Source organism: Micrasema longulum, unplaced genomic scaffold, assembly GCF_059751315.1.
Source record: "Micrasema longulum isolate JH-2025_06_02 unplaced genomic scaffold, ASM5975131v1 h1tg001436l, whole genome shotgun sequence".
Classification (NCBI taxonomy): Eukaryota; Metazoa; Arthropoda; class Insecta; order Trichoptera; family Brachycentridae; genus Micrasema; species Micrasema longulum.
The window spans coordinates 121,861-145,992 of NW_028278622.1; the positions used below are offsets into that span (position 1 = coordinate 121,861).

The following is a 24,132-nucleotide window of genomic DNA, read 5'->3' on the forward strand; positions in this document are numbered from 1 at the left end:
CCTTGTTTTTAAAAATGTCTGATTATTTGTTAATTATGTTTGTTTTTGAGGTTAGTCTTCTTTGTTTATTCTCAAATGTAATTTTAAAAAACGTAATTGTTAAGTGTCCTCGGCACGGGAAACCCCAGTGAGGTCACATGATTTTTATTATTAATTATAGTTTGCAAGCGAAAAATATGAATAAATAAATAAATAAATACCACTTTCGGATGAAGGGATTTTGAGTATTATGAAATCAAAATCAATAACCTACTTCTACTGTCCATTGAAACAATTATTAGTGACGAGAACAATATGTTCAAAAAGGCTATAAAACAATAAAAAGTGGAGCTAGGTAGAAGTAACCAATATTGAATCACCTGCTCCACAAACGAATAGTTTATGTAAACACATGTAAAAAGTATATTGTTACGTGTCCTCGGGACGGGTAAAACGCCAATGAGGTCACATTATTTTTATTATTTATTATTAACAATGTTTTGAGTTAACGGTGTTAAGTTAAAGGTGTATTTTTCATTACCTTCTTCCATATTCCCTCTATCCCACCTGCTGACAAGCCTCAAAATAGAGGCTTAGCGGGTTAAATCTTAAAAAAAAAAAAAAAAAACCAATTTTTTGTAGACAAGGACTGGAGTCAACTCCCAGGGGAGCTGTTAATATAAGCATATTACAAAAAGATGAAGAACATTTTAGAGAAGGTGATCTAGAAGTCTGGGTATCTACAGGGCTTATGACCCGTCATCGGCTGGTTTAAGTGGCCGCTTTACACACAGTGTAACATTCACCATTCTGCCTATATTTTAACATATATATTACTTCAATTCTTTCATCTGTTGATGTTTTTTTTTTGAAGGAATTACCCGCTAAGCCTCTATTTAGAGGCTTGTCAGCAGGTGGGATAGAGGGAATATGGAAGAAGGTAGTGAAAAATCTACCACAACATCCAGACCAGTTGAGAAAAAAATCTTTCTTGGATTTTTTTTTTGCAACTGGCGGGAATCGAACCCGCGACGCTAGTTTCACAGTTGGCCGTCTAACCAACTGCGGCTCGGCGCCTGTTTGTGAAGTTAAAGAGCTGAAACCTTTATTTATGCGTGTGAGATTCACCTAATTTAAGTATTTTTTGATTTAGCCAAAAACACGTCATGAGCCCTGTAGATGTCTAGACTTCTATATAACCTTCTCTCAAATGTTCTTCATCTTTGTTGTAATATGTTAATATTAACAGCTCCCCAGGGAGTTGAATCCAGTCCTTGTCTACTAAAATTTGGGCAAACTCAAAATATTGTTGATAAATCCACCTGGTTCATGAAGAAGTATAGAAATTGAAATAATAAGATTTTCAGGCGTTGGCTAGTATGTAGGTGAAATAATTCAATTAGAAGAATCTCACCCGCATAAATAAAGGTTTCAGCTCTTTAACCTCACAAACATAAACAGATGAAATAATTGAAGGAATGTAGATGTTCGAATATGAGCAGAACGGTAAATATTACACAGTGTGTAGAGTGGCCACTTAAACTAGCCAATGACAGGTCATAAGCCTAGACTTCTATATTACATTTTCTAAAATGTTCTTCATCTTTGTTGTAATATGTTTATTATTCATTATTGTTAGTGATGTTAAAAAAAAATTACCTCGCAATACGGCAAATGCCTGAAATGTTTTATTTAGGCAGAAATTAATTTATTCCATTTTGAATGCATTTATGTCATATTCGTTCTTATGATTATTGGAGGCGTTACATAGGAGTTTTTTTTTTTACGAGAATTTAATTATTCTTGATAAAAACTAAATCGCATTTGCCTTTCGCTGCTTGTTTTGTCTTCCAGAAAATCTTTTTTTTTATGTTTAAATCAATTGGTTGACATATTTTTTTCTTATTGTTCAAATTTATGGTTCCATTGAGAAGCTTTTACTTCTCTTCTTGATTTTTTAACTTGACTATTATGGTGTTGTCTTTTTGTTTTTTTTATAGATTTGTTGCGAATAATTTATTCTCATTTTTTTGTAATTTTTTTCTTTGCAATCTTTTTCCATTATTTCTTTATAAGATGTTCGCCAAAAATGACTGACTTTATAGTATGTGCATTTTTACTGATAATTTCATATGGGGATTTTGGATTTCCTCCATTATTTATACATAACATAATTAAAGGGATGAATAAAATAAAAATAATGATAAAAGTTAACCAACAATGTCATACATATGAAACAAGGGGTAAAAAAAGATAAGATTACCAATGAGGAAAAAAACAGAATCCCAAAACTCATTGTACAAGGGATTGAAGCTGTACAATGAGTTACCTGAAGAAATAAAGGAAATAGAAAAAAATTAAATATTGAAAATTAATTTAAAAAACATATGTTATGGACAAAATTTTTATAAAAAAATTGTAAAAATATTAAAAGTTTAATTCTTAAGATGTTATGAACTAACTTAATAAAGCATAAATAATTAAATTATTGGACACAGTCCGATGTATTCAAATATTATTCTACGCTCGTTCTGGACTATTTTTAATTCTATGTGTATATGTCTATATGTATATAAAGTATTAAAATAAGTAAATAAATAGATTACAAAGTGAAGTAAACTTTTTTCTTTAATTTATCTACAGAGTAAAATTAAGTCTTTATATGAAAAGCAGAATATACATTTTTTTTCTTCTTAACATGTTGAATTATTTATTAAAGACAAAGATATTTTAAATTTTCTTGCAAATGTACTCATTTTCGTAGACAAATATATTTTTTTTTAAAGACAGTCAAAGATAACTCTGTTAACTTCCCTTGGTAATCGGGGCCCAGGCGACTTTACGAGGTCCGAGTGCGTGCGAATGGTGTTTGCGCTGGGCCCGAGCGTTGTAACAATATTATCGGTACAATTTTCGCACACCCACGAGTCCCTTTCGCGGCTTAGTGAAATTTATTATCCCATACACGTGTAATGAAAAAGATTCACGCACTTCCCATTACACTGAAAATAATCACCATTTTGTGGCAGCTTGCTCTTACACTTCTTTACCCATTATTTGTTTTACTAGAATTAGTTATACACCATTAAAAACGGTATAAAACTTTATTTTTCGATACGAGATTTTACCTTTCCCTCACTGTCCTAAAAACACCCGCGCGTTACGGTGCTGTGTAGTCACTACACATAAAAAATAAGAGATTCAAAAAAGGAATAATGAGATATTTATAGAGAATGGCTTTAATTAACCGTAATTTAATGCAAAGATGATAATATTTCAAATCTAACTGCTGAAAACATGAAACAACCATTGGGCATCGCTAACGACTCGGGCGAAACGTGCGTCCGCGCTAACTTCCCGAGAGCTACTAAGTAGCTAGTACTGGACTACGTGACTGACTCGGCGACGGGCGTAAATTCTTTTTTTTTTTTTTCATACGCAACAATGCGAAACATTGGTAAACTGTGAGTATAATTTATCCCCGATTTCCGATAAAATGCTTTTTTGTGCCTAACAAGTACTTATTATTAATAACAAATTATTTCAGTCGATACGTAAATGTGTAATGGAGAAATACTGAAAATTATAACCCATTTTTTATTATATTTATATAGATATTATAGTTATTAGACGCAATGTGTACTAGCTACACAACACCGGGGAGGAAGGGTTTCATCGTTCTTTCAGGATGAATGTGTTTACTCGATTTCTTTAGGCAAAACGTAGGGAGTGACTCCAAAAAAAACGTAGGGACCAACTGAAAGCATAATGTAGGTATGATAACTCCAAACATGACGTAGCGATTACTTTACCAAGCATAACTTAGTGATTAGCAACTCCAAGTATACAGTAAATTACCAACTCCAAGTATACAGTAAATTACCAACTCCAAGCATAACATAAGGATTTCTAACTACAAGCAAATAGTGATTATTTATTCTAAGTAAACCATAGGGATTATTAATTCCAAGCATAACGAGGTGTAAGTATTTTATTGTCTTACTGAAATGTTGAAGCCTAGATTACCCTAGGGAAAGGTAGTTGAATATTTATATGGGTAGAATAGGCCTAATCCTAGTATTCAATACGTATCTTATATAATCCTTGTATTTGAAATCGGGCTGTGGTCCCGTGGCTAGTGTCGCGGACTCGCGGATCAAAGATCCGATGTTTGAACCTAACTCTAGTCCAACTCGATTACCATTGACTAAAAGTGAGTTATTTACAACTCGTTGAAAATGTCCCCCAAAATTTAAATATTTGGGTAAATTATAAGAACGTTAATATTTTTATTTTTTTAAAATATGTACCTACATATTACGTCCATTACATTCCACTAATTACGCAGCGCAACGTAGTGTGTATGTTCCTCGACTAGTATGAAAGGAAGGCCTATGTACCGTTGCCAAACCTACCGATCTTTCGGTAGATCTACCGATCTACCGAATTCAATTAAAATTCTACCGATTTTTACTTATTTCCTCATAGTATAAAATAACGACCTAAAAATGGTTTTACATATGAAATAATAACTGTCCGGCATTTGAGTTGGTAACGAATTAGTCAAATATAATGGTAAGCTGTGCATAATCGCTTACTTTGACGATTCGCCCCTGCAAGTTAGCCACTGGTATCATTGTAGACAAAGAACTAATAGTTGATTTTTTGAAATAATAAACATGGACATAATACAATAATACGAGAACAATATTACATAAAACATTACAAAACGAGACAAGGACAATCAGACTAATAAATCAAGGACTGAAATTAAACAATAAACTACCAACAATATTTTGAGTTTGTCCAAATTTTTGTAGACAAGGACTGGATTCAACTCCCTGGGGAGCTGTTTATATTAACATATTACAACAAAGATGAAAAACATTTAAGAGAAGGTAATATAGAAGTCCAGGCATCTACAGGGCTTATGACCTGTCAATGGCTGGTTTAAGTGGCCACTTTACACACTGTGTAACATTCACCATTCTGCCTATATTTGAACATCTATATTCCTTTACTTCTTTCATCTGTTGATGTTTGTGAAGTTAAAGAGCTGAAACCTTTATTTATGCGGGTGAGATTCATCAAATTGAATTATTTCACCTACATACTAGGCAACGCCTGAAAATATTATTTTTTCAATTGGTCCATGAAGAAGTATAGAAATTGAAAAAGCCCTGTAGATGCCTGGACTTCTATATTACCTTCTCTTAAATGTTCTTCATCTCTGTTGTAATATGTTAATACACTACCAGATAAAACTAAACTAAAGACTCATACAAACTTTTCAAAAGGTGTAAAAAATATTAATATCAACAACAGAGTATGAAAAAAAATATGTGTTATTTTTGTAACATGGATGTAACAATCCGCAAGGGTTAAATTAATATAATATAAATTTTAATTTAAAATAATAAATTTAAAAAAACACATTTACATAGCGCAGAATAATGTTATAATATACAGGGATTTACAAAAAATGTTTTTCCATAATCCCTAAATAATATAGTAAAATGCCGTATGTATATTTTTGAATGTTTGTTTGAGTTGCATCTATCTTTGTATCTAAATCCGTACCAACATCACTCACGACCTTTGGGTGGACAATGAGTCTACCGAAATCTACAAATTTTTATTTTTGAATCTACCGATTTGTTGCTTATTGGAGGTCGGCAACGCTGCGCTTATGTCATTACCAACGGCACACTCGACTAGATACATATTTTTATATCAAAAGTTACTTCTAAAGGTCACCTTAGCACGAATTTACTCAATGCTCGCCAACCATTCACTTTAACAGGTAGAAAGGGCACCTTATATCAAAATTGCGAGTACTTACTTTGAGCTGTGATGTTTTTAATTGAATCGTAAATCACAATCAAACATGCAAAATAAAAAGAACTAACCTTTCCGTTTTCGTGATGTGAACGACATTCTAAATTGCCCTTAATTAATTAATTAATATCTCGGCAACTACTACGAATACTACAGACGCTTTTGAGTTGAAGTAAAAGGTGTTTTCTGTATCTTCAACTTCAGTTTTATACTATCGATGTTTTTGTGTAAACGTAAAATATACCTGCGTGAAAAACTTCAACGCTTATCAGTTCATGGTTTACCTCTTCGTTCTAATTCTCAAAGCACTATCTTAATACCCGTCCACAATTCCTCTTTCTTCTCTTACTCATATAGTGTCCATGCGGCTCGACTGTGGAATCATCTCCCATCCACCATCAAAAATGTTACTACATTATCTCTGTTTAAATCACTTCTGAAGAAACATCTCCTTTCTCTTCCTTAATCTCTCCTCCTTTCCTCTTTCCTCTTTTTTCCCTTTTCCCATTGAGTTATAGTTTTGATTTAAATTAATTTATTACGTTTATTTATATTTTTATATTTCTTTAGCTTTTTAATCTTTTTTTCTATTGAATATGTTCTGTAACTTGAATTATAAAAATAAAACTGTTATTTTATTGGTTGGTTGGAAGAAATTGCCATTTGGCAATAAGCCCGCCAATGAACAAATAACATTATGCACAAAAAGTTAAATAAATAAATAAAAAATAACTACACAGTACTAAGACATAGAAAACTTGAGAAAGCTTTAAACCCTCAAACTAATATACAAACTCAAACAAGGCTACATCAAAGATAGCGGCAGTAAGCTAACAAAAGTAAATGACATTTACAATCACGAAACGAGAGCTTAACATCATCACCATATTAAAAAGACAGAATAGGACAATCTCGACTGCTAAACAAATGATCATAAATGTACAATGACCTACCGAACAGGTGCGAGTTAACAACCATACAGAGTTTCAAGACTGACGCAAGAGGAATTTTGAAACTTTTCTGAAATCTTGGACAATGTTTATTTTATAAAAAAGCGTTACCAGGTTTTTATATTAACAAATAAAAAAATTACATGTTCTGTTATTTAAATAACCAAAATATTTAACAATGATTCTCTTTGTTCTCTTCTCTTGTCAATGGTCTCTTTTTTATTAACAAAACATTTTGATTTCGGGGGCCATTTGCAACGAATTATAATGGAAAAAAGGAACCGTGTTGTGGTAGAGCGGGGTGCGAACCTTGGACCTTTGATCCGCGAGTCCACCATACTAGTCACGAGACTACAACCCGATTCCACTAACTTTATTTAACCAATAACCGGTTTCGTTTCTCTCCCGACCTCGTCAGTCTAGAAACTTGATTTCAAGTTAATAAGAATTTAAAATTATGTTAGTACACAATGAAGATGTAACCCCAGAGTAATAACACTTTTTTAGTCTTCAGAGAATGCAACTGGAGGCGCAATGCAGATGCAGTCTAAATGAGGATTTACACGGTGTTCATATAGTAATTAGTCATAAGGACTTGTCAAGAGAGGTAACGTTATACATGAAAGATATAGTAAAGGCAGTAAAAGACATCAATGATAGCAGGACACCAAATGTTGAAAACTCTTCAAGTGGATCGGAAGATCTGTTGACGAATTACAATGGTCCGCCTTCTCTTGACGAGTTTTCTGTGGTTTCCTCGTCACAAGAGCAAATGCGGAGAAGCTCCTGAAACAGGTCACAGCCGAAACATCCCACCGATCCTTACATAATATTACTAAATAACTAAACAAAGTTTTTCATTGAAGTAAATTTAATAGAATAAATAATTTTTTTTTGAAGTAAACAAATAAATCAATATCCCTTTGAAGTGAATATAAACCTTGTACATTACAAGCAAGGTAAAAGAATAATGCAACTCACACATTAAAAAAAAGAAAAAAAAGAGTAATAACACGCTGCCTGCTTACAGATATGCCATTTCGCTCTATTGTATAAAATAAAAGTGTTCCGAATTTTTTATTGCGTTTTGGTTTAATAACAGACGTGTAACGGACGGTTTCGTCTCTGTGCTTGCTGTTCTCGATCTGAGTACTACGTCCAATTGTTTAGCTGCAAACTGTAGCTAATTTCGTGATTGATAATTCTCGAATGGTTTATATCTGTATGGGCGGCCCTATAAGCGGTAGCGCGCACACCCGCGCTAAAATAAAAAATGAGTTTTTTAAAATACACGAAATTTGATTGTTTTTTAAACAAAAGTAAATTTATTTAATATCACCCAGATGAAATTCACGTTGACGAACTGCCAATTATTATTGAAGGCTGTTTTTATTCGTAAATCAAATACATCGCTACCCTTGATCCTTTTTAGGAAAGTAATGACCTGAATAAAATCACTATTTCATGAATATTTCGGGCTGAAAATTATAATTGGCGAATTTGCGTTAAAGTTACTAGCGGAATCTTTCTTCCAAACGTGACTGAAATCAGTAATGGCTCTCAATGTATTTTACATGCCAAATGGCAGTTAAGTTTAGAAGACAAATGTGTTTATTATCCTTCGTGTCAGGGGATGGTTTTACAGTGGAGTGTATCGTTCACGAGAGCAATAAAGAAGGCATCAGGGTAGTAAGATGGGTGTGCCAGAAATAAAAAGGCGGGGCATATAATATGAGTACTTTTCTATTGAACAGTGATAATGAGGAAGTTTAATGTTTAATTATATAGATCATATAATATTTGTTAATACAAGACAAATAATATTTGAAAAATTCAAATATTTTTATTATTTGTGCTTAAGAATTTAGGCGGAAGTAAATAAGTATCCAAATCATTCTGGGCGAGTAAAAATTTTACGCTAAGAGGGAACGTACTATATTCTTCACCAATATTTTGAAGGAATTCGCTTCTGTCGTAGAAGAGACAGTCAAAAAACAGATGATCTAATGTCTGATCGTCATTTTTACAAAGACACATTGCCGAAGTAAAGACACCTATTCTCGATAAGTGCGAGTCAACGAGACGATGCCCGATTCTCATTCTTGATATTAAAGAGATGTTCGATTTTGATTGCTTTTCGATTCCAAACCACATTACTTATTACCTCTGTTTTGTATAAATACATTGAACTCCTTAATAAAGATACCAGTCACTGAAAATTCCAAACTTGTGGATTAAAGTATCACTCGTCTTTTATTTCTTTAATAAATTACGTATTAGTAGCATAAAAAATATTTAAATGACAATTTTAAATTCTCCCGAAAACTTCTAATACGTCACAATTCGGTAAAATTTGGAAATTTAAATAGAACATCGTCACGAATCTTGACGTTACATTTGTCAAGGCTAAACATGTCGCGTTTTGGTAAAGGTATATTTTTAACAATTTTGTTTTAAAAATCATGTATGAAAACATGTATCTACAATATCTTTAGGTATATAAATTTTGAAAATACAATTAATTTTTCTAAATCCATTTCTCATAGTATTATTAATTAATAAAAATATAATTGATACTGTACAGAAAAAAAATATTCTTTCTTTGTCATTTAAGTGTAACATGGGCAAAATACTTCAAATTTTATGAAGAGAGCTTTGGAGTATTTTAAAATTAAAAAATTAGAAACTAGGAGACAAATTATAGATATGATGTACTTGTATAATATAATTCACAATAATGTTGATTCAGTGTTTTGTGTTGAAAATGTGTCATTGTACGTTCCCCGAAGGCGTCTGAGATCACCTGATACATTTTACCTTCCTATTTTTACAAACAATATGGCACATTTTAACCCTCTTGCAAGTTTGTAAAGACTCTATAACAAAATAGAAAAAAAAAATTAACATTAATCATGATAGAGCAAATGATTATAAAAAAATATTACTATGTGTCTTAAATCAAATGCCTAATCATTATTTTTGTGTGTGTAAATTATTTTTTGTCTATTTTATTACATCTTAAATGTTGTTATTTTCTCTTTTCTGAAAAAATGTAGTTTCTTATGTTTAACTCAATTTTATTTTGTTTAACTCAATCTTTATTTTTATCTTTCACATAACTTAATCTTTTTAATTACTAAAATTGATTTTACACACTTATTTTATATAATTTATGAAAGATGGTGGAGTTCTATAATTGAGGGTATATATAAAGAACGTTAGTAATGCTTACTTAAAAAATGTATGTATTTTATGTATCCCTTTTGAACTTCCAAATAAATAAATAAAAAATAAAAAAAATAATAAAAATTGTATTTGACATTTCCTTATTGCTTACAAAAATTATTTAATTTACACCGAAAAAAATTCAGATGCTGATTTTTGTTGACCAGAATCGTTCTGGGTGAAGGTGACGGAATATGAAAACCGTAATTACTTATATGATGACCGACTGTGACTTATGCTTTACACTTTAATACTCTGTACCTACTTAGCTGATCATGTGATGGTCACCTACTTTGGAGCACTCTGAAGTTAAATCATGGAAGAGAAACACGTAAAAGGCATTAGGTAGAACAGAAACTTCTTCACATCTCCCCCATTCCCGCCCTGAAGGCCAACCATGCATATATGTATATAAAGCCATTAAACGATTCTGGTTCAAGGTAGAAGCTACTTTACTCGTATTAATTTATTATAATATTGATTAAACTATGCATAGTTAGAATATTAAAAAAAAAAACGGAAAAAACACTTTTCTTTTCTTTTCTTTTCTTTTCTTTTCTTTTCTTTTCTTTTCTTTTCTTTTCTTTTCTTTTCTTTTCTTTTCTTTTCTTTTCTTTTCTTTTCTTTTCTTTTCTTTTCTTTTCTTTTCTTTTCTTTTCTTTTCTTTTCTTTTCTTTTCTTTTCTTTTCTTTTCTTTTCTTTTCTTTTCTTTTCTTTTCTTTTCTTTTCTTTTCTTTTCTTTTCTTTTCTTTTCTTTTCTTCTTCTTTTCTTCTTCTTTTCTTTTCTTTTCTTTTCTTTTCATGTCATACCATATATATGTGCTATAAACTATTAAATAATTAAAAAAAGGAATGGCCTACGCTCAGACGCTGTAGTCTTTGAGGGCATTTTTTACAATTCATGTCATAGCTTAATTTTAAGATGTTTTATCCTAAAGTGTATTTTTGTAATTTCTATGTAAATAATATATGTATGGGAAAAAAAACGAATAAAAAAAAAAGTTAATAAATAACCGAAAATTAAAATGGTTCGAGCAAATTTATAAATACACAACTGTTTTTTTTCCCAAAATATATTAAATTCATTTGTTGTTGTAATGAACTTAAATTGAATGGTTGGTGGCAAATTTCATCAGATAAATAGGCTAAAACGCCGACAATTATTCTAACCGGTGACTGGGTTAATCACGTTGGCCCCGATTACCTTTGTACTTAAATATTTATCCGTATGTTCACCTTTAATGTGTCTCTATGCTATAAAATATATGTACATATATATGTTATGCTTACATACTTCACAAGTAGTACCTACAGATTATTACATACTCATATATACATAGATTGACGCAGTCCATATTAGCGTAATATGGCTATTTCCATGAACTAGATTTCTCTTTTCAATCTCCGTTATATTATTTACGTCTACATTAAAAAATCACAACATTCATAAAGTTACCTTATTACGATTGTGGAATAATCTGATCAAGAATGCACCTTCTTTATTTACATTTAAATCAAGGTTGAAATGTCATTATATAATTTTTTTTTCTGCTTCTTTTCTTCCCACCCCCGCCACTCTTCGTAGTAAAGTGTAGATTTTTAGTTAATTTTTGTTTTGTTTTTTGAAAAATTAATTGTATTTTCAAAATCAATTGTAACGAAATGTTTTCATACATGATTATTAAAACAAAATTGTGAAAAAATTGTCTTTACATAAACGCGACATGTTTGGCCTTGACAATTATGACGTCAAGATTTTTGAAGATGTTCTGTGTCAATTTAGGCGGACGCAATAAAAGTTCAAGATTCAACCGAATCAAGACGTATTAGGAGCGTGGCTAATGCAATGAACCGTTTTCGCGGGAATTAAAAAATATTTTTATGCTACTAATCAGTACGAACTTACTCGACTATATTTTATAGACCCTATTATTTTAAAATTATAAAATAAAGAAAAGTGATATTTCCCTAGTGGGTTTCTTTAACTAGTGCAGCTAGTTTAATCTCCTTCAGTTCAGCATTTGACTTTTTTTTCCTTTCCATTGGTTGTACCCTTAGAGTATATACATCTGTGTACCAAAGTTCAGCTTCACCGGCGCAATACTATAATGACATATTCATATTATTGACCTATAATTTTTCGTTCAACTAAATGAACCAGGGAGGGGCATGTGCCCCACCTTGTTGTAACTTTTGCAGATGATACGGTGCTTTTATTCCATGCCAAAAGCTGGAAAGAAGTGTGCAGTAAAAGTGAGAAAGGCTTGGAAAAGACGAAAACATGGCTAGATTATAACTTTTTTAAACTTAACGCGCACAAAACAAAATATCTGACTTTTAGTATAGATAAACGGAATCAGCTAATAGAAAGAACCCTTAAAATTAATGAATGTACAAATGCAAGAAACAGCGACTGTGACAGCAAAACTATAGAAAAGGTCAAAAATACAAAATATTTATGTATGCACATTGATAGTTACCTAAGATGGAACATACACTTAGATAAGACAGCAATAAAACTAAGAAAAATGATATATTTATTTAAAAAACATCAGAAACATCCTAAGCAAAACTACTTTAATTAATGTAAACTATGCCCTAGCACAATCAATTATCAGTTACGGAATAATAGGATGGGGAGGAACAAGTAAAACCACATTAGAGCCATTAATGAAAGCACAAAAAGCCTTACTAAGAGTAGCCAACAAAAAGCCTTACAAATTCTCTACAGACAGACTTTTTACAGAATTTCTAGTACTAGATATAAGACAAATAAACGTGAAGACAATTTTAAGACATTTCCATCAAAATCCTGACAGACATAATGACGGACAACAAATTTACGACACTCGGCAAAGACAAAAAACAATACTTCGGCTTCCAAAAAAAAAAACAAATTACAGACAAAGGCATTATACTTTTCTGGCCCCTAAGTTTAACAACTTTTTAAGCAAGGACATATTGGTGAACAAAATGACAAACCACATTTTCAAAGCTCGAGTCCATAAATGGATTGCTAAAAAGACTAGACAGGAAGCTGATGAATATGTTTTATGTATATGAATATAATTTTAGTTTCTTGAAAGTCCTTTCTCGTTTTATTGAGGTAGATATGTTTTAGAATCTTTTTTCATATTTCTTTGGAATTTTTACACAACAATTGATGTGAAAGTATGTACAATTATGTATAAAATAAATAATACACTGACACTTCGGAACGTGCCTGTGGGCCAATAGAGTGGCTACATCCATAAATAAAAATAAAATTATATGGAATGTACCTATTGTATAACATTTTATTTTGTTTACTATGTATTTTATATTAGATTAAAAAAACAATAAAATTAAAAAATTTGGGGCGAAAAAATGAGTTAACGAAAAATGGAGTGCTGTGTGTGAATTGAAATAAAATCTTACCAATTTTAACCGACGCATTGGTTTTTCTCACGCCAATAATGTCTCGTAAATTCGAATTTTCCCAGGATTCTGAGAGTAACAAACTTATGTAACTCACTTTTTGGGTTCACAAAGTTCATGTGTGAGTTGCGTAGCTAAAAATCCAATATTCCTCATCATTGAACAATGAAATAGGTACTCCGACCTTATAGTCTTTACCTCAATTTGTTTCTTATTGAAGTTTTTAAACCAAAAACATTTCTACCAACTGATTTATTACTTAGAAAATACTTTCTCTCTTAAATACTTTTAACTCTTGGTAACAGAAGTCTACGATGTATGCAAGGGAAGCGATTTGCTAAATTATATAATGTAACATACTCGTATACATGTGTTTTCAATATTATTTTTATTTAATTTTTATATTTCTATTTTAACTTTCAAAATAAACTACTGAAATGAAGAATAAATTTACGAAAGAAATACACGATAGACACATCATTTTAACTTTGCTACACCATGTATTAGTAAATAACTTATCTGTATTGTTTATGTATTTTTTGACAAATATAATTATTAGTTTAAATATAAAGTTTATTTTTGAAGCACAAACTTTGTGATTATTCATTATAATAAAATAAATAAAACAACTTTGTTTTTAACCACTAATTTTTATTTTTCACCGACCGGTTTCAAAGCAAACAAGCTTCTTTGCCAAGGTTTACGTAACTAATGAATTGATTCTTTAATATTTCTTATTAAATAATAATAATTTTTCTGAATTCGCAAATCATCTGTTAGAAAATAATCATAATTTATTATATAAATAAAACACGAGTGATACTTTAATCCACAGATTTGGAATATCCAGTGACCGGTTTCATCGCTTTCGCGACATCTTCGAGACTGGTATCTTTATTAAAAAGTTAAATGTATTTATACAGAACAGAGGTGAGGATACATAAATCAAAGTTATATGTTAGTAAATTAAATAAAGTTATTTTTATCTTAAGGATCATTATCGACAAATTTTCTATGGGTTAACTAATGAATGGATATAATGTTATTTTAATGAGTTTAAGTATTTTATTTTATTGATGGTCCGGTTGAAACCGGTCACTGGATATTCCAAATTTGTGGATTAAAGTATCACTCGTGTTTTATTTATATAATAAATTACAATGAACTTCCATCAAGAATTTTCACTTACAAACTTAAATGTTTTAAATAATCATAACTTCAATAAAGACACTGGATTAAAAGTACTTCATGTTGAAAATAAAATATTAAAATTAGACAACTTAGAAATCTTAGAAATTAAAAAAGCGATTCATAATAAGAAAACAATAATTAATAACCAAATAAACGATATTTCTTTTAGTCCTCTCCTGGCTTACTTCGAAAATAATGATATCATATTACCACCGGTGTAAGAAAAAAACACTTGATTTATTGGGTCCACGTGTAGTATTTAGTGAACATGCTAGAAATAAAATAAAAAGGAATCAACTCATTAGTTACGTAAACCTTGACAAAGAAGCTTGTTTGCTTTGAAACCGGTCGGTGAAAAATAAAAATTAGTGGTTAAAAACAAAGTTGTTTTATTTATTTTATTATAATTATTAGTTATTTATTTTGTATATTGATGTGTTACAATATTTATAAATGTATTCATATCAGTAAAGAAAAGTCCCGACTGAACACGGAATTTCCTAACAAGTAAGGACATAAGCAAATATAATTGTGCTGTTATACAATTGTGTATTACGTGTATTTAAATAATAAAATAAAAATTAACAAAACTTGAGGGGCGATGGCTGAATTAAAAAAAAACTTTTTAAAGGTACAAATTGGTCCCGATCGGTATGGAATTTTATCGTGTACCGTATAAATGTTGATAAAAGACACTATGAATGGGGTCATACTAAAACAGGAAGAGGAATTTGTGTATCTGGGAAGTATGTTTACTAGGGATGGAACGACTGAGAAAGATATTTTAATGAGGGTGAGTGCCGGGAACGGAGTGAACGGTGCATCAAAATCAACATTGGCAAATAAATGTTTGTCGCAAGAGGCAAGATTAGCAGTTTACAACAGAGTCCTGGTCCCGACTGATGTATGGAAGTGAAGTATGGACTTGGAAAAACAAGGATGAAAGTAGGCTAAATACTGTTGAATTGCGATCTCTCCGGTAAATTTGTGGTAAAATCATGTTCGACCCATGCACAAATGTCGAGATCCGTACATTATGTAAGGCTGAGTTGGGCATTATCGACACAATCATGAAAGGAGCTCTGCGCTGGTTTGGACAAGTAAAGCGAATGGAGAGCGAAAGAACGGCTAAATAAAATTACAATGCGAATGTTGATGGATGCAGAAAAAGAAGAAGGCCAAGAAAGACATGGAATAACCAAGTCAAAAGTCGGAATAATCGGCACGCGTGCATGAGAAGATATATATTATGAATGTAGAGGAAGCGAGACCAGTATGCAAAGATAGAGTGATGTGGTGTTCTATCCTCTTTACCTACCCTTGCGGCGAAACGGCGTGATGGTTTGTTGTTGTTGTTATGTCAAAATACTTTCGTTCAAATCAACTACATCTTTAAACTTAAGAACAAAATATTTTTAATAAAATAAATCATTCACATAGTGGTTGAAAATTTCAATAATTATCAAATCACTATCCGCAACTACTGGTGCATAGGGCACTACACTGCTGAATTAAATGCAGCATACCTCTATAATTTGTGACAGGAAGTTAAGGGGATAAGTTTTACGTTTCAGGTTCCAACCCAGGGACAATAAAATATTACAGTGTAGAACCACTTTTAAAACCAATATTTTACGTTCGGGCCAGGAATCAAACCTAAAAAGTCATGCATGGTAAGTGAACACGCCAACAACTTTTATGTGACAAAAAATTCAAGACGATGCAACTGGAGTACCAATTCAACGCCCTATGCACCATTTGTATTTTACAATAGGAATACATAAGTTACAATTACAAAATTACATAAACACAAAAAAGTCCCACAATGGCATGCTCTGTGTGGGTATTCATTTTAATTTGAATTTCAATAAAGGCTACTGAATAATACGATAGATAGACAAAAAAAAAATAGTGCTAATACAAGAACATAATTATTTTGTCAATAAAAATGAGAAAATGTTAATAAAAGCAAATGCTTTTCATTAAATAAATAAGCTATTTAAATTCTTTGATTATAAAAAAATATTTACGAGTACATGAAAATAACATTTTTATATGTATAAATTATATGTATTTATTTGATATGTAATATATTTTCTTAACTAACATTGTATACTATGTGGAAATCTGTTATTAGTTCTGAGTTTATACACTATATTTGTTTGTTTACTATAAATATGTATGTAGAACTGTTGATTTCCCAAATAAAATAAAATAAAATAAAATAAAATAAAATAAAATAAAATAAAATAAAATAAAATAAAATAAAATAAAATAAAATAAAATAAAATAAAATAAAATAAAATAAAATAAAATAAAATAAAATAAAATAAAATAAAATAAAATAAAATAAAATAAAATAAAATAAAATAAAATAAAATAAAATAAAATAAAATAAAATAAAATAAAATAAAATAAAATAAAATAAAATAAAATAAAATAAAATAAAATAAAATAAAATAAAATAAAATAAAATAAAATAAAATAAAATAAAATAAAATAAAACAAAATAAAATAAAATAAAATAAAATAAAATAAAATAAAATAAAAAAAAAAAAAATAAAATAAAATAAAATGAAATAAAATGAAATAAAATATCCATAATTTAAAAAAAATAAATTAATCGAAACAAATTCAAATAATTAATCTCTATCATATTGCTCCGATGAAATGCATTGAACAGTCAATTATACAACGTAACGTACCTGCGGTGTCTCCGCGCTGTAGGCTGGTCCTCCCAGGCATATAGGAAGCAGCATCAGGAGTACAAGACCAGACCAGGGTGAAGCCTGCAGAGCGGAGTTCCTGCAAGCCCTTCGCGATAGGTTCACCCCGTGCCTGAGGCTCGGGCAAGCTGATCGCCCCATCGTGTCGAGCTTCACCGTCACCGCCTTTCCACTGCCAGCTTGCTAGCTCTCGACTCCCGGCTTCAAATACTAAAGCCTCTTCCACGAGACACAATTTTTCTTCAAACCACTTTTTGACAATTGCAGTACTTGATATTCATATTGTTTTTTTTTAATGGAAAAAGACGAATTTTTTTCTCTGTTATTGTATTTAGCTTCACTGTTTCAGAGTTTTTACTGTCAGCCTGCTAGTTCTCAGCATTATATTTATCTTCTTTCACAAGTCACAATTCTTCGTTAAACTACTTGTTAATAACTGCATTTCTCTGTTATCATATTGTTTAAATATTTTTTACTAATAATGTTAGCGTATCCGCGGTTTTTACTACTAATATTTATTCTATTCACTTGGAATTTTTTTGTGTTATTGTCAGTTTATTTTAACGCTACACTATATTTTAGCTATCACAGTTTCCCTTCGAAAATTAATGTAAAATACCTCAATCATAAATTTATCGTGATTATTTATTTAAATGTTAAGAAGTTTTACACTGGATTCTAAAAAAATAAAAAATGTAATAATTATTACGTTGCTCACTCAATAAAATATAAAAAAAACGATATTTTTTTTATATCTTAACGAAGAAGTTCGATGATTAAAAAATAAAAAAAAATATATGCATTAGTATGCAAACTAAGCAAAGTTTAAAAAATACATTTAATGTATCGTATTATCAGTGCTATGGTTTTAATGGTTTTGTGATTTTGAAATTACTCCGCCTGTGACGTCACAAGTACTCTTTGGTGAGTTCTGCTTATTGGTGCTTTGGCTTCTCGTAAACCGGAAATCTATAACAACCCTCTATTACTAGTAGATTCGCAAGAACAAGTGACGTCGTTCAAAGTAATTATTTTGTTGGAAACTTCGTCAAACAATTATAAACTTTCATTTTTACCACTTGTGAGAAAAAAAAATATCTCATTTGAGTGCTCGATTTAACGCGGATATGAGATTTTATTTTGATTTAATTTGACCTATTAGTAAATAATATATTGGTTTGAATAACGTTACTTTTATCATAATTGGATATTTAATTCAAATAAATGAATATATGTAATACATAATTTAATAGACGAATTACATTTTCACATGTTTGTTAGTACGAAAACTTAGGCGTTTCGTTACGTTTATGTGTAATAAGAAAATTAAACTTCAAGAAAAACGATTATTTGATTTAGGAGTAAATTTATATGACGAAATGTTTTAATGTTGGATTCAAAACTTACATTTCACCAAAACGCTAAGATGGTAATAAATAAGATTGCAAAAAAAATATCAATTTTGGGAAGGATCAGAAGATTTATTGATAAGGGCTCTTGCAAAACTATTTACAAAGCAATTATTGAACCGCACGTTAACTACTGTAGTAGCATTTTATTTTTTTCAAACAAAGAAAACATAGATAAACTAACTGTATTACAAAATAAAGCCTTTAGAATCATTTTGAAAAAAAAACAGATACACGAGGGTAAATTCGATGGTAAATGAAATGAAATTATTAACATATAAACAAAGAATATTTTACAATACAATGATATTTGTTCATAAAATTATAAACTCTAATAAAAAAACAGAATTTTGGAAAAAAATTGATTGGAACCAGCATGAACACGATCACAATACTAGAGAAAAGAACAAAATTAGACTTCCATTTAGGAAAAAGGCAAAGTCACAAAATTCAATTTTATTTAAAGCAATTAAAAAGTATTACTAATGGAAAAAAATATTTATGAAGAAAAAAACATATCAAAATTTAAAATAATGGTCAAGACATGTGTGATAAACAATTTATAAATAAAATATATTTGCAATGTTATTATTAGAACACACATAACAATATGTATGATATGTGTGCCCTACTTTAAGATTTAAATTTAAAAAATAAAAAATAAAATAAAACTAGCAACTATGTAACTGAATTTGGAGCAAATTTAATTATTTTCTAAATGATCAATATTAAAGTTAATATTATTAAAGAATATCCAATGATGTTCAATGATAAAATGATAAACGTGGTAAATGCAATTAACGAAGATTTCAATATCGCGCCCTTAAATGTCAAGGATCTAATTCATCATCAAAACATAATGAAGACAGCTTAAATACGTCATAATACCATTACGTTCTGCCTTAGTCCGTTAGATTGATACTCTATATGGCATGGCGGGGAGATTCGTTAACTATTGGCAATTATTTCCACAAAGATAACCACAATTTGCATTTGGATTTAATAATCAGATTTCTATCTCTATTAGTTCATTAGATTTGACAATCGAAATGAACCTTGATATACCATATGAATATGATAGGATAATTAATGCCGTCGAATGATGCTGCCATTAGAATATTCATTTGAAAGCAAATGTAATATAGTGACGTCGATATAAGTAATAAATATAACAGGTGACTAGGCTGATTAATTTTGTTTTATATATATTTCTATTGTTTTATTTATTGCCTGGAGATCTCTTAAAGCAGGAACTGTTTGGCGCCACGAGCGTCACTTCATTTAGCGTTATATAGTTGCTCAATTACAAATAACTATCGGCGTGCTAATAAGCGACGTGATAAAAATTTCTCACCATGGTTGTTTATCGTATTCGCGATTACAATGGAACATCTGTGAACACCTAATATTAAATATCAAAATATTTACGTTTCGCGACGTATAATCCTGCTGCGCAACCACATAATATTTGAATTTCAACAGTGTAAATATGGAAAATATTCCAAAACTGCTATTTTTTTTTTAGTATTTATCATTCTTTTTATTGCATTTAAGTCAGCGGTTAGAAAGCCAAATATTAAGAAAAGCAGTCCCCATAGTATTGTAATTTAATTTTAACTTTTTTGTATTAGATACTACTCACTATTTTGCAAATGCAATATATTGTATTATTTTTTATAGTAAACGCCGATTTTTCGCCAGTGAACTGTATTTATTTACGAGGAAAACAAACCGACACGAGCGTTGACTTGGGACTGCGATAACTTAAACATGTTCATTATTGTTCATTGTGATCGCTCAAATGCTTAGCATGTTTTTAAGCACGTCGATAGTTGTTTGTGATTGAGCTACAGGGTGCAACTCGAGGAGGCAAACTAACATTACTTCCCTAAATCTTTAAAATATCTGACAGGGCCTAGATCTAGACTGCTAAATTCGATATTGTTTTTCTCATTTTTATTATTTTTTGTTTCCTGTCCATACGCTAAATATATTATTGCATAATACATAAATATGTTATAAACAATGTTCCTAAAACTCGTACGCGACAAACACAGGCTGTACTATTTCATATTAACAAATCTAGTACTAAATTTTATATTTAATCGCCTCTTCAGAGGCTACATAAACTTGGCAATGAATTTATCTTTATTGATATATTTTGCTGTTCAATACTGATATTTCAAGAAATGCTTATATTAATGGTAGAATAATTTATTGCTTACTTAGCCATTTTGTGTTCGAGTCCCATTATTGTTTTTTATGGTTTTATTTATGCCATTCAATTTCCATTTATGTTTTATTTCAAAATAAATATTTGAGTTTCATGATTTACCCTTTTATATTTCATTTTAAGGTCCATTTTCAACGAGTTGTAAAAAGCTCACTGTTAGAAAATGGGAATCAAATTGGGGTAGAGTGGGATTCGAACCGCGGACGTTTGAGCTGTGAGTCCGAGACACTTGCCACGGGACCACAACCCGATTAATTTTATTTTGTGAATGATTTTTTTTAAATTGTAAAAGCCCGCCAGTGCGTTTGAAATTTATAAATAATTAATAACCAATAATATCATTGTTAGAGGATTTCAAACAATGCATCAAATTTCATATTTTTAACTTGGAAAATTGCATGCCAGTATTTAAAATATTAATAAAATAATGTTTTCAATGTATTTTTTTCAAAAGTTATTTTTTGAAAGATAATAATGAATTATATTTTTTTAAAAAGCTTTATATATATGTATATTATGTGTATATTATACGTGTGTATATGTATGCATATGCATGTGTATGTACATGTGTACATTTTTATCATCATCATCAACATTCCCCTTCCGCACCTAATGGTGCATAAACTGGCAGTGCACAACGAAGTTTTAGTCCCAACACTTATGTATAGAAGTGAAACATGGAACTAGCAGAGAAAGGATGAAATGAAGTGAACGCGGTTAAAATGTGTGGGAAATCAATGTATGACAGGGTTGCGAATGATGAAATCAGGCGAGTGTGTAAATCTGAGTCAAGTACAATTGATAGGATTAAGAAAGTGTCTCTGAGATGGTGTGGTTACGTAGAACGAATGGACGGCGTAAGAATGGTAAAACGAGTATATATGGCAAAAATGAACGGCAACGTGAGAACGACCAAAGAAGACGTGGCATGATCAGATAAACCAAAATCTTATGTCTGAACCGAAGGGCATGTATGACAAGATGTATGAATGTGGAAGAAGCTAGGAATGTATGCCAGGATACATGTGTGTGGTGGTCTATTCTCTCTGCCTACCCCTACGGGGAAATGGCGTGATGGTAGTAGTAGAAATATATTTAATGTCTTACTGTACCCATAGACCTATGTGGGTACATTTCCACATTTAAAATCATTATTGTTTCTTTTAGTCTTTCTTATGTTATTCTTACTTTTAACTTCATTTATTACTTATGTCACACTGCTGCATTTAAATGTATTGCTTTTGAAAGCCGTATAAAGAGCGTATAAATAAATGAATACAATAAATAAATAAAATTAATTTATACTCAACGTAAATACACTGGCATTTTTCCTATTTTTTAAAGAAGGTTGTTCAGCAAGAATTGTAATTTTCATTTGATTTTATTGAAAAATTAAATAGCTTTAATTTAAATTTAATAGCTTATGAAATCGAATAATTATTAAGTTAATAATGAGATCTTGAATTATTTAGAATTTCTTAGACGCTTTTGTTTTTTCCCTGCCGAGTTGCTAAGCTTTTATTTATTTAGTGAGCTATTTACACAATATCTATCCTTTCATCTCTTAATTGTGGCCTTGTTTTGGCTTCCTATATTTGCTTATGAGATGGCGTAATCTGGGTGTTTATTGAAGCCATTTATTTTTACCTAAATTAAAGTAAAATTTGTTGAATGTTTAACTACACTGGATTTGCACGTTAATCAGGCACTAGCAAGCAATGTTTTTTTTCACTGTATTGATATTTGTAATCTTCTTTCTGTTTTTCTGGTATCTGAAACAAAAGAAAACGAAATGAATGCATGTCGTAATTTAACATTTAAATTAAAAATAGGACCGGTATTTTTGAGGACAAAAGGATTTTGAGTATTATTCAAGTAAAATCTTTAACTTACTTCTACTATCTACTAAAACAATTAGTAAACAGAAAATGTTCAAAAATGCTATAAAAAAATGGATAGTGGAGCTAGGTAGAAGTAAAATGGTTTGTCTCATTCCCCCAAACCAGTATTGAATAAACTGCTCCAAAAGTGTATATCTTATTTTATTTATTTTATTTTATTAACATAAACGCAAAACTACAAAATTTATAATACTAACATATGGCTTAATATTTTATTTTTTAAAATATAAATTCCCTTTTACCGTAGAAAGTTTAAACAATTCAAGAATAAAAGTAGTAACACGTAGTGTTTAAAACTGTCTGAACATTTTGTCAATTATCTCTATTTATTAAATTAGTATTTTTTGTTTATTCTCAAATGTAAAAATATTTTGTTGACTATCCTCAGCACGGGTAACCCCAGTGAGGTCACATGATTTTTTTTATTAAATATAGTTAATAATGGAAAAAATATGAATAAAGATATATAAAATAAAAAAAAAACTCTTTAAAAATTTTAAAAAGCTATACTTGATGGTATCAAATTTGTATTAATATAAACGGAAATTCCCGATGAACTGTGTCGGTTTTCCCAATTTTAAAATGACGGAGGTAAGTGTCTTATACTTCCCGCTTGACTAAATTTACAAGAATTTTTAATAAATAATATTTTTTGTAATAAATACTATAGCATTATTAGTTTAGTATTTATGTTCACCCCAGCTGGTGAAGGATTCTCGCGTCTACGGTCTCGCCAATCTCGGGTGACATACGAATGAGGAAAAAGACACAGTTTCTTCCAAATACTGTTAACTATTCAAATTCCGCAATGTCACATAAATCACAATTGAAAACAGTTTGAATAAGCTAAGCGGGCACAGTCATTAAACACACAAATCAGATCGAATAAAACCATGGGGCAATAACACCCTCACACTCGTAAATCGTAACACTTGAGGATGCGTACAAACCTCGCTTGTCACTTAGGACGTTCCGTCATCGTTATGCCTGTTGAAAGGGCTATCTCTATGTTGAACAATATTACTTTGGACATTGGCATTTTTGGAGTTTTTCGTTACAAGATTCTCTTACTTTTTAAACATATTATTCTCTGGATATTAAGTATACTTATGTGTTTTTTATTTATATATACCTAATTTTACCTATTTTAAAAAAATTATATCTATATGTATGAATTAAGATATTCCATTTTGTGATGTACATATATATGAATAAATAAAATTAAAAATTAAGAATCGTCTTTAGAGGCTCACTAATCAAGGT

The 24,132-nt window shown here is 30.3% G+C and overlaps 1 protein-coding gene across 2 annotated transcripts in view; it reads right to left on the reverse strand.

Moving 5' to 3' along the window:
* Positions 1 to 22,743, reverse strand: part of Nhe2 (Na[+]/H[+] hydrogen exchanger 2) — a 144,229-nt gene extending 121,486 nt beyond the window's left edge. For both annotated transcript variants that reach the window (XM_088235780.1, XM_088235779.1), the window contains exons 1-2: positions 22,616 to 22,743; positions 17,306 to 18,004 (exon numbers count right to left, since the gene is read on the reverse strand). In XM_088235780.1, the coding sequence (XP_088091906.1) occupies positions 17,306 to 17,467 (162 nt within the window). In that variant the 5' untranslated portion in view covers positions 17,468 to 18,004; positions 22,616 to 22,743. The remainder of the gene's footprint in view (positions 1 to 17,305; positions 18,005 to 22,615) is intronic.
* Between the last annotated feature and the right edge of the window lie 1,389 nt (positions 22,744 to 24,132).